Source organism: Anguilla rostrata, chromosome 4, assembly GCF_018555375.3.
Source record: "Anguilla rostrata isolate EN2019 chromosome 4, ASM1855537v3, whole genome shotgun sequence".
In the NCBI taxonomy this organism is placed as follows: Eukaryota; Metazoa; Chordata; class Actinopteri; order Anguilliformes; family Anguillidae; genus Anguilla; species Anguilla rostrata.
Window position 1 is genome coordinate 65,845,947 of NC_057936.1, and position 10,951 is coordinate 65,856,897.

General features: G+C 52.8%; 2 protein-coding genes across 2 annotated transcripts; one reads left to right on the top strand and one right to left on the bottom strand.

The window, feature by feature from the left end:
* Positions 1 to 1,644: 1,644 nt before the first annotated feature.
* On the bottom strand, positions 1,645 to 4,946 carry LOC135254228 (SH3 domain-binding protein 1-like). Its single transcript, XM_064334366.1, has 3 exons — positions 4,705 to 4,946; positions 3,885 to 4,075; positions 1,645 to 3,605 (listed from the first exon to the last, which is right to left on the bottom strand). Exons 1-3 carry the CDS (start codon positions 4,886 to 4,888, stop codon positions 2,901 to 2,903), a joined length of 1,080 nt encoding a protein of 359 aa, XP_064190436.1. The 5' UTR covers positions 4,889 to 4,946; the 3' UTR covers positions 1,645 to 2,900.
* A 33-nt stretch (positions 4,947 to 4,979) lies between these two features.
* LOC135254175 (GDP-L-fucose synthase-like) lies at positions 4,980 to 10,851 on the top strand. Its single transcript, XM_064334156.1, has 12 exons — positions 4,980 to 5,129; positions 5,971 to 6,125; positions 6,269 to 6,383; positions 6,599 to 6,727; positions 6,907 to 6,980; positions 7,167 to 7,300; positions 7,446 to 7,510; positions 7,859 to 7,925; positions 8,004 to 8,494; positions 8,609 to 8,886; positions 8,953 to 8,993; positions 9,786 to 10,851. The coding sequence occupies exons 2-12, from the start codon at positions 5,977 to 5,979 to the stop codon at positions 9,839 to 9,841; spliced, it is 1,599 nt and encodes a 532-aa protein (XP_064190226.1). The 5' UTR covers positions 4,980 to 5,129; positions 5,971 to 5,976; the 3' UTR covers positions 9,842 to 10,851.
* Positions 10,852 to 10,951: the final 100 nt, after the last annotated feature.

The following is a 10,951-nucleotide window of genomic DNA, read 5'->3' on the forward strand; positions in this document are numbered from 1 at the left end:
GGGTAAACTTCTGCAGAAAGGCTTATAAACCTCCAAGGTATTGCTTTTGCCAAATTTTTTTTAAAGCCTTGATGATTATTGAATGTTTTTTTCCCCAGAAGAAGAGAAGACTAAAATTACTACTTGCTATGACTGTGTGTTATGACCGTAATGCTGACCTTCATCAGGGCATAAAGACACAACGAGACTGCTGACTGTCTGTAGGCTAAGCCTGTGAACAGGACGAACACATCAAACGTACGTGTTCTTAACTATTAAATAGGCCTAGTGTACCCGTTTATTCCCGTCTAATGTGCTTAAACCAAGGCTATTCTACGTAGTAGGAAGCCAAGATAATGGGCTGCATCATTCCCAAGGCCAAGACAACTGATTAGGGTTTGTTTTAACATGCGTTCACGGGAACACTGCAGCCCTGGAGGTTTCGAAATAAATCCGTGCGAACACCCCCGCCGTTTTCCCCGGTGGGGGGGTCTCCTGACGCACGTGCCCCGCAGAATGACACTGCCCCGTGCCACAGCCCTGGATATTATAGAAACGGCGCGCTCCTGCAACCGAACGAGATGTTCCGTGATGCCAACCCGATGGAAGAATGGTTGTTAGTATTATTAGTAGTATTTCTGCGTCCTTCTGTTTGTCTCTAAGATTGTGTGGGCTTTGCTTTATGTATTTGTCTCAGGTCTAGCCGCCGGGCGCGGTCGCAGATTTACGGCAAAGGATACGACGTTACGGTGTTCTACAGCTGGTGTTGGCGTGTTTTTCACCGAACAATGACGTAAAACAAATGTCGGCAAAGAACATAAATATAGGCTATTTGTTGGAAGCCGGATTTTGTTCCGTTGAAAGACGCTAACATCACGTTAAGCATGACAAGGTTAATTGGGAGTCGATGTTAGCATTTGGCATGCATTCCAGTTGCACACAATTCTAATTAGGCTACTATCACTAAGAATTTCGTTTTTAAACAAAGACACGAATTAAGATCTTATACAAAAGCACCTATTGGTTTAAGAAGCTCTTTGATGTTCCGCTGCCCTGGTTCATTAGTGCCGTGTCAGCTGGTCTTCAGACAAGCGGACCGTGATAATTAATTCATGAAGATGTTAATTGCTTCGCGTTTTTTGAAGACTTGACACGCCACCTGCCCGCGTGCGGGGTGACCCCTGAATTAATTAGCTCGGGGAAAACGCTCCTCCCCCGTTTCCGCGGCGTCAGCTGCATCATGGGAAAATCTCCCGTCAGTCAGTTCATTGGTAAAAACTCTTGAGCGGTAATGATCATAATCAAACCGATTTAGAACCAGGACGTGCTCGCAGCAGGGGGAGGAGCCAGACATCCAGTCGTTCGGCGTGGCGTGGGCAGTCCGATGATCTTCTGATGGTATGAACCTTGTTGGCCTGGTAGGCCTGGAGGTTATGATTTTAATCACAAAATGACAATAAATTACCAAATTTAATTACTTATATTTAACTAATTAAATTTCTGGGTTGTCCAGTGGGTTGGAAGATCAGAAGTTGGAATAATGTCCCCACCACAATTTCTGAGGGTTTTGGGCAGGCGATTCTAGCTGAATGGGTAAGAATGAGTGCTGCAGTAGATACATTTATTTAAAAAAAATAAAATTATTAAATACAATACAAATGTGACCCAATTTCTACAAACTGTTTATTTCTGCAGTGTTTACACTTTTGGATGACAGTACTCTCAAAGGTCCGGTGAAAATGAAGAAAGCTGAATTTGTCAGTGTCCTGAGACCAGACACAGAAGAAATCTTCAGCTGACCCACACTCAGCACACCGCTACTCTACGAGCGAACCTTGCCCTTCGTTCCACCGCACGCCACCGGCGACAGACGTCTTTAGCTAAGACAAACACGTGGACTGCAGGGAAGGGGACACTGTGTTGCCCGCGTGTTAATGAGAAAGTCCCAGCGAGAGGCGACTGAGAGGGTGAAACGGCCGGGCACGCCAGCGCGTGCATCGTCTCGGTTCAGCGCACGGTTCACACGCGAAGCGTCTGCAGGCCTGACAGAGGGCTGCTGGGAGACGCAGGGCTACATGCTGGAGACCAACAGACCTCCAGCTCCGTATTTCAGATGAGAAGCTGCTCACAGACCTGACTTGTATCTCGTCACTCACTCACTCGTTCACTCACTCACACACACACACACTCGAGTCACTCACACTCTCTCTCACACACACTCAGTCACGCATTCACTCACTAACTCACTCACTCACACATTCACTCACTCAATCTCTCACCTTTAGCAGGCCGAAGACTCTCCACAAGGGGGAGCAATTAGCACTCAAGCAGCTGAAGTTAGTGAGATGCCTCGCGTCAATGACACCGCATGTCCTCGTTACCCTGCCAAGGTAAGAATCCAGCAGCAACGCTTGTGAATGTACCCCAACAGAGAAGCCCTAAATTTGCTTCAACGGCAGGACCTCTCTGTGACATGAAAGAAGTGCCAGTGGCCAGTGGCAGACTCTGGTTTGGGGGATGTGTGGAGCGTACGACACACTCAGTGATACACCTCAGGACCATGATGAGTAGAATCAGGTTCTGGCGAATCTCTGTAGCGTGTTTTCCAGATCCGTCCGCCCGCACGTGGCGTCAAACTGCCCTCCACCATTTCAGAAGCAGCTCACGACACCTGTCACCTGTCCCAGCGCCACACAGCAGCACCCTCTGGTGGAAGAAGGTGGCTATTACTCTGATCAGTGCCCTCTGGTGGAGGAAGGAGGGTATTACTCTGAGCAGCGCCCTCTGGCGGAAGAAGGTGGCTATTACTCCGAGCAGCGCCATCTGGTGGAGGAAGGTGGGTATTACTCTGAGCAGCGCCCTCTGGTGGAGGAAGGTGGGTATTACTCTGAGCAGCGCCCTCTGGTGGAGGAAGGTGGGTATTACTCTGAGGGCTCCAGAGATCGTGGGCTGCTCTTCAGCACCTGCAGAGAGGGGTTCCCCCTGTCCGTGTGGGGGTACGAGGAGGAGGAGGAAGGCATCTGCAGGTGCAGGAAGGCAGGGTCCGGGGGGAGCTCTGTGTCCAGGGGCAGGCCGTCGGGGGAGGGGGGTCCAGCGGACGACGGGAACGGGGAGGACAGGCCGAACTGCGCCTGGAACAGAATGTTCTGGATCTGCAGCTTGGCGTACTGCTTGGCGCGCAGGTCCCCCACCAGCCGCAGCTCATTGGCCACGTGCCTGCCGAACACGTCGTCCACGTCCTCCCGAGGCGGGGGCGGGGCGGGGGGCGGGGCCGTGGGAGGGGGCGGGGCGGCGGGGGCCAGGGGGGCGGGGGCGAGGGAGGCGGTCGCCGCGGTGGTCTTGTAGGCCCGCACGGCCTCGCGCAGGAGCAGGTCCTCCCTGTGGCGCTTCGCACCGCCGACACCGCCGCACAGGGGCGGGGTCTCCACGGCCCGCCTCCGGGCCACCCGAACCTCCGGGAAAGAGCTCAGGCTCCATCTCAGGCCGGGGGCGGGGCCGGGGGCGGGGAGGGGCGGAGGAGGAGGAGTGGGTGGGGCAGGGCTGATCACCACAGGGCTTAGGGCCTCCGTTTGCTCCACCTCTCCCTCCAGCTCCACCTCCACCTCACCGTTCTCCTCCCTCAGCTCCTGCAGCATGAGTGTGTGTGTGTGTGTGTGTGTGTGTGTGTGTGTAGGAGAGGGTGTGTGTGATTATGTATGTGCAGGAGAGAGTGAGAGTGTGTGTATAGGAGTGTGTGATTGTGTATGTGTGTGAGAGAGATGGAATGAGAGAAAAAGACTGCGGTTATGATTTCATTTACATTACAGCTTTAAAATTCCTTTTCTCACAGCCAGTTATTATCATCATCATCATTATTACGGTGATGGTGATGACGACGCTGATGATGACGATGATGAAGAGCTCACCTGTGTGTGGGACTTGCGGGGCACCACGTGCGGGCTGAGGAAGTGGTCCATGAAGTGGAAGTAGGGCCACTGCGAGCGGTAGACCTCCCCGCCCCCGGCGGCCGCCGCGCGGACGCGCGAGCGCTTCACCTTGGCCAGCTCCTTGCTGTAGTACGTGCGCAGGTTCATCAGCTTCTTGTTCACCTCGTGCACTGCGGACGGAAGGACGGACCGAGCGACGGACCGAGCGAGAGTCAGGCAGACGGACCTTTGGTGACCTTTCGGCCAAAATTAAAACCCGAACTTAAATCTTGACTTCCCCATCAGGCCTGAGCCAAATGACTTAAACCCTTTTAGCTGGTTAGCAGTAAAATAAATAAATAAAAACCAGGGTAAACAAGGCACGCAGGAAAAATAGGGGATTATTTTTATTCAATGTAAGGTAGCAGACACACATACGCAGCACTTCTGCGTTTTTCTACATAGCTGGCATCTACTTACACGAACCGAAGCAGTTCTGATTAAGCACCTTGCGCAAGGATACAACAGTGTGTCCCATCCGGGAATCAAACCTGCAACCTTTAAGTTACGAGCCCACTTCCCGACACATTATGCTATATGAATTATGCTACATTGTGGCGCAGCTAGGCATGCTAGTTAATGTTAGCTGTCCGGCTATGCATTGACATATGTACCGCTAAAGTAAAGTAACAAGCGAAAGAGGTGGTAATAATTTAAAACATGCTGCGCTGGTTGTCGCGGTTCTGTCCGCGTGCAAACTGAGCTAGAGACACAGCAGTGCGGTGATGTTTACGTTTGCGGCGGCAATTCCCACACTCACCGGGCGCGGCGAGCTTCGCGCTCAGGCGGACGAGCGCGGCCTGTCTCATCGCCTTGTTGTGGTAGTCCCGGTTGCTGATGTTCCACAGCACGTCCTCGATCTTGTACAGGTCGATCAGCTCCAGAACCCGCAGCCGGTTCCAGGGAAACTCCATCTGCACGCCCTGCTCCATGAAAGCCGCCATAGCTTGTCCGTCACGTGACAATCGCCGCGGTCCGTCACGTGACCGCCACTTTCTTTCCGGCCGCATTGTCGGCTGTGGGAAAATTAACCTACAGTACCCAAGCGCCTTTGCGGTTCTTAGCTCTCGAAACGTGCCTCGAGTTGTTTGAGTAAGGCGTCGTTAGTGTTGCACATCCGGAAGGACAGTATCGTTTATAAAGAGAAAGATCCTGGGCTTTGTGCTTTTTTTGTATGCGTGAAGGGTAAGTTAGAACAAGCTTTTTTTGCGGTTTTGTAATAATTAACATTAACTGTTAATTGTGGAGCTGGGGCAGTGTCAGTTGACATGACGATGGCTATTGCTAACAATAGTTCGCTGTTGAAGTTGGCTTGCAAGCTGCGGTCAGTGGTGCCATGACTGGCAAGTCAAAACCGTGTTACTTTATTTGCACTTTATTTGTACTTTAGCTGTTAGCTAACTAGCAAGTTTGCTTGATGGTTTAACCGATCAACAGGTCGAGCCGTGTTAGCCAGTTAAATTTGTCAGGACAAATGCTATCAGTATTTAAATGACAATGAAATAGCAACACTATGTATTAACTTGGACCGTGGATAACCCTAAACAGGATGGTTAAGATTTAGTGCTGAATCAGACTCTGTCCAGGACTGTCGGTAGTTTTGTAATACACCTGTAATTTTTTGCGCTGACGAATTTAATTACATTCATGCGGATTTACTTTCCCATAAAATTAGGACACCATTTACTTGCTTTTTATTTTCAGTTCGCTTAGGGCTGTTTTATCAATTTTTTTATTAACATTTATTTGTCTCAGTGACAGATGAACAAATCTGTCTCCAGTACGAGTTTTGTGAACGGATGAATATATGTCAAAAGTGCACAAATGTTTTTCGCATTGCTGGCTTTCCTTGTAATGATAAATATACTTGTCGGTCAGAATGAATGGCCCCCCCATTCTGTCCCAACTCCAGTCTCACCCCCTTCCCTATGTAGCCCCGCCCTCTTGTTGATGTAGCCCCGCCCCTCCTCCGCACCCATTCCTCTCCAAAACCGAAACCTGTCCCGCGTCTCTTCCCCCCCGCCAGGTGCAGATGGAATCGGGGGCGGGGCCGATGCGGGTGCTGGTGACAGGCGGGACCGGCCTGGTGGGCCGGGCGATCGAGCGCGTGGTGAGCGAGGAGGGCGGGGCTCGGGACGGCGAGCGGTGGACGTTCCTCTCCTCGCGGGACGCCGACCTGACGTGAGTGTGCCAGCAGGGCGGCGCTGCGGCCCGGGGGGGGGGGGGGTTTGCGGGTTTGACTCCCAGCGAAAGATGGCACGTGACCGATGACCCAGTTTTTCAGGCTTTTGTAAATTAAAAAAAAAAAACATTTTTTGACACAGCGATGCGGCGGAGACGCGGGCCGTGTTCGAGAAGCACCGCCCCACCCACGTGATCCACCTGGCGGCCATGGTGGGGGGGCTGTTCCGGAACATGCGCCAGAACCTGGACTTCTGGGTAATCGGCTCTGGCCGCTGGGATGCAGAGTTGTGGGCAGAGACTAGCGGGCGAAGGAGCTGTCTTCGCGGCTTTCGTTCATTTCTAGTTTATCCGCTTTCTTTACTCATTTCTGTTAGTTTCACATTGCATGTGTGCCTTACATGTTGTGACTTGCAAATTGACCTGACTGTGTCTGTCTGTCTGCCTGTCTGTCTGTCTGTCTGTCTGCTCAGAGGAACAACGTTCACATCAATGACAACGTGCTGCAGACGGCTCACGAGATGGGCGTGGTCAAGGTGGTGTCCTGCCTGTCCACCTGCATCTTCCCCGACAAGACCACCTACCCGATCGATGAGAGCATGGTGAGGAAAGAGGCGGAGCTTGAAGAGGCAGGCTATGATGCCGATGATGTCATGAAGGGGGCGGGGTTAGTGGTGGGATTGGTTGGGGTGCTGAAAGGGGGTGGGGTTTTTGGGGCGCTGACTCTGAAAGGGGCGGGGCTTCACTGACTGTCCGTCCCACTGTCTGGTTGTTCCTGTAGATCCACAATGGCCCCCCTCACCAATCTAACTTCGGGTACTCCTACGCCAAGAGGATGATTGACGTGCAGAACAGGTACTGCTGCTGGTGGAAGTATAAATAATAAAAGTTAAACTTTCAGGAGCTTTCTTTATCATTTAGCTAACTGTGTGTGTGTGTGTTTGTGCGTGCGTGTGCCTGTGTGTGCATGCATGTGTTTGTGTGCTTGTGCGTGTGTATGTGTGTGCGTGTGTGTGTGTGCGTGTGGTGTGTGGGGTAAAGGGGGTATTTTCAGCAGTATGGCCGTCGGTTCACGGCTGTAATTCCCACCAATGTGTTTGGTCCCCATGACAACTTCAACATCGCTGACGGGCACGTGCTTCCTGGACTCATACACAAGGCCTACACCGCACAAAGTGAGTAACACACACACACACAAACAAACGCATGCACACACACACAAACACACGCCCACACACACACACACACACACACACACACATATATGCGTGTGTACAAACACACAAACAGTCCTTGACCCTCTCTGTTTGTCCCTATCAGAGCAGGGGTCCCCTCTGCAGGTCTGGGGGTCTGGCACCCCAAGAAGGCAGTTCATCTACTCTCTGGTGAGTGTGTCTCACTGCTGCCCCCTGCCTGACGGCACTGGAAAAGCAGCTCCTGCTGCAGTCAGGTCTTGGTTGCACACTCACTGTCTCTGGTGAGATATGCATTGTATCTAATTAAGTATCTCAAAACTGGTGACCGATTCAGGCCCGAAAAGCCAAGCTGGAGTGAGCAATCGGCCGCTCTGTGCTGGGAGTCAGTGAAGCAGTGCAGTTCTCCAGAACCAGAGTCCCACGGTCTTTTGACATGGCTCTTGTGGTTGTAGTTTTTGTCAAAATGTTGGTGTGTAGAAGGGAGAATTACAGTGTAAGTGTGTAATTTGTGTGTCTTTCGTGTGTGTGTCTTGTCAGGACCTGGCTCGTCTGTTCCTCTGGGTGCTCAGAGAATACGATGAGATCGACCCTATAATACTGTCAGGTGAGTGTGTGACATCTTAATGTGTGTGTGTGTGTGTGTGTGTGTGTGTGTCCCTGACTCTGCTGCTCTGTTACTCAGTGGGGGAAGAGGATGAGGTCTCTATAAAGGAAGCTGCGGAGTGTGTCGTCGACGCTCTCGGTTTCAAAGGCCAGATTGTTGTATCCTTTCAAAAGTGGAACACACACACACTCACACACACACACACCCACACACACACACACACACAAAACACACACACACACACACACACCACACACCACACACACACACACACACACACACACACACACACACACACACACACACACACACACACACACACCACACACACACACACCACACGCACACCACACACACACACACACCACACCACACACACACACACACCACACACACACACACACACACACACACACACACACACACACACACACACACACACACACACACACACACACACACACACACACACACACACACACACGACCACACACACACACACCACACACTCACACCCCTGCAGCTCCTCCCAACTCGGGCAGCTGCACAGCACGCACAACGGCACAGCAGTACCGCACAGACCCACACACGCACACACTCCCACGCTACACTCCCCGAGTTCCCCTTCACGCCCTTCTCCACAAGGTCAGAGCTCCCCGAGTTCCCCTTCACCCTTCTCCCAGGTCAGAGCTCCCGAGTTCCCCTTCACGCCTTCTCCCAAGGTCAGAGCTCCCCGAGTTCCCCTTCACGCCCTTTCCCAGGTCAGAGCTCCCGAGTTCCCTTCACGCCCTTCTCCCATGGTCAGAGCTCCCGAGTTCCCCTTCACGCCCTTCTCCCAAGGTCAGAGCTCCCGAGTTCCCCTTCACGCCCTTCTCCCAAGGTCAGAGCTCCCCGAGTTCCCCTTCACGCCCTTCTCCCAAGGTCAGAGCTCCCGAGTTCCCCTTCACGCCCTTCTCCCAAGGTCAGAGCTCCCGAGTTCCCCTTCACGCCTTCCAGTCGGCTCCCGAGTTCCCTTCACCTTCCCAAGGTCAGAGCTCCCCGAGTTCCCCTTCACGCCCTTCTCCCAAGGTCAGAGCTCCCCGAGTTCCCCTTCACGCCCTTCTCCCAAGGTCAGAGCTCCCCGAGTTCCCCTTCACGCCCTTCTCCCAAGGTCAGAGCTCCCCGAGTTCCCCTTCACGCCCTTCTCCCAGGTCAGAGCTCCGAGTCCCTTACGCCTTCTCCCAAGGTCAGAGCTCCGAGTTCCCTTCACCCCTTCTCCCAGGTCAGGCGCCGGGCGGGCAGAGCAGGGTGGGGCGGGGCGGGACGGGGGGCTGGGTGGGATAGAGTGTAGAGGGGGTGGGGCAGAATGTAGCAGGGCCCTGCAGAGCAGAATATTGGGGCCGGGCATAGTGTATTGGGGGTGGGGCATAGTTTAGTGGGGCGGGGCAGAGTGTATGGGGCGGGGCAGAGTGTAGTGGGGGCAGGCCTAGTGTAATGGGGGCGGGGCAGAGTGTATTGGGGGCGGGGCATAGTGTAGTGGGGCGGGATTAGTGTAATGGGGGCGGGGCAGAGTGTAGTGGGGGCGGGGCATAGTGTATGGGGGCGGGGCAGAGTGTAGTGGGGGCGGGGCATAGTGTAGTGGGGCGGGGCAGAGTGTATTGGGGGTGGGGCATAGTTTAGTGGGGGCGGGGCAGAGTGTATTGGGGCGGGGCATAGTGTAGTGGGGGTGGAGAACACATGCCCAGCACTCTTTTACTACTCACTACTTAAAACAGTCCTGACCACTGCACTGCAAATAAACCTGCAGAAATCCTCACCCGTCTCCCCCCACCCACCCTGACTCCCGACTCCCCACTCCCACTCCGACCCCTCCCATTCCAGCTGTCAAGGAGACCTGCGATTGGTTTGTCGCCAACTATGACACGGCCCGCAAGTGAAGGTCCTGTCGCCCGATTGGACGGCGTCGGTGGGTTAGGAGGACGGAGGCGGGACTCTCCAGTACCACAGAAGAAGAGCGAAGGACAGAATGTGACAAACGGAATGGAGGTTCGGGAAACGCGGAATGAAGCACCTGCGAGCGGAAACCATCGTGCTAGACCAGGGATGTCCAGCTCAAGCTTTGGTGGCTCATTCCAACCGCTTGTTTTACCTCCTTGCGTCCTTTCCTTGCTTCCTTACCTCCACCCAAACGGAGGACGCAAGGAAAGGACGCGAGGACGGATGAATTGAAGAAACGTGCACTAGGCAAACGGTCAGTCGAGCGTCGGTTTGGAGCCACGTCAGTTACAGATGGAGAGAGGTGTATCCGCAGGTTCAAACAATTATACGTCTCTCGGTCCGAAATAAATACTTCCACAAAGGAGGTTTCCTTCCTCAAGCATCTTTGGGAGCCTCTCCCTCCCTCAAGGAGCATTTAACGGGTTATAAGGTCCTTATAGATGGACCTCAATCGATTGCCAGGTCAATCAAGGACCAAGGAGATGAGGTCGGATAAAATAAGCGATTAGAATGAGCCCCTAGAGGGACTCAGATACCCACAGGTGTCCATCAACAGCTCATATAGGCTTTGGAAACAAGCTTTGTGGACTTTATTAAACTTGAATGAAGCACTTTAGTGCTGAAATACGCTGGTCCTCCAGCACTGGAGTCTGACCCCCGTGGTCGGTGGTTTGAAAAGACCTGCGAAGCTCTCGGTAATTAAGCGGCCATTTTGGCTCCTCTGTCATCCTGGCGTTCCATGTTGGCTCCAATCCATCCCCACCTTTGACACTAAACTGACAATCTTCACACTGTGCACATTCAGAATGTGCTACTGCTTCAGGGATAATGGGTGTGCTAAATGCATTTTTTTATTTTTTATTTGTGCTTTCAGTCAAAATCGGTGTAATGTTCCTAGGGGTGTTGATTAATAGTATTGAAGAGTAGAAGTAAAGATTCTAGTAATGTGCTTGCTTTGTGTGTGTTTTTCTGTGGGGGCACAGGATGAATGAAGTGAGCACACCTTCGGTTTTACCTCAGAAACTTATCCAGCTTGCCCAGTTCTAACC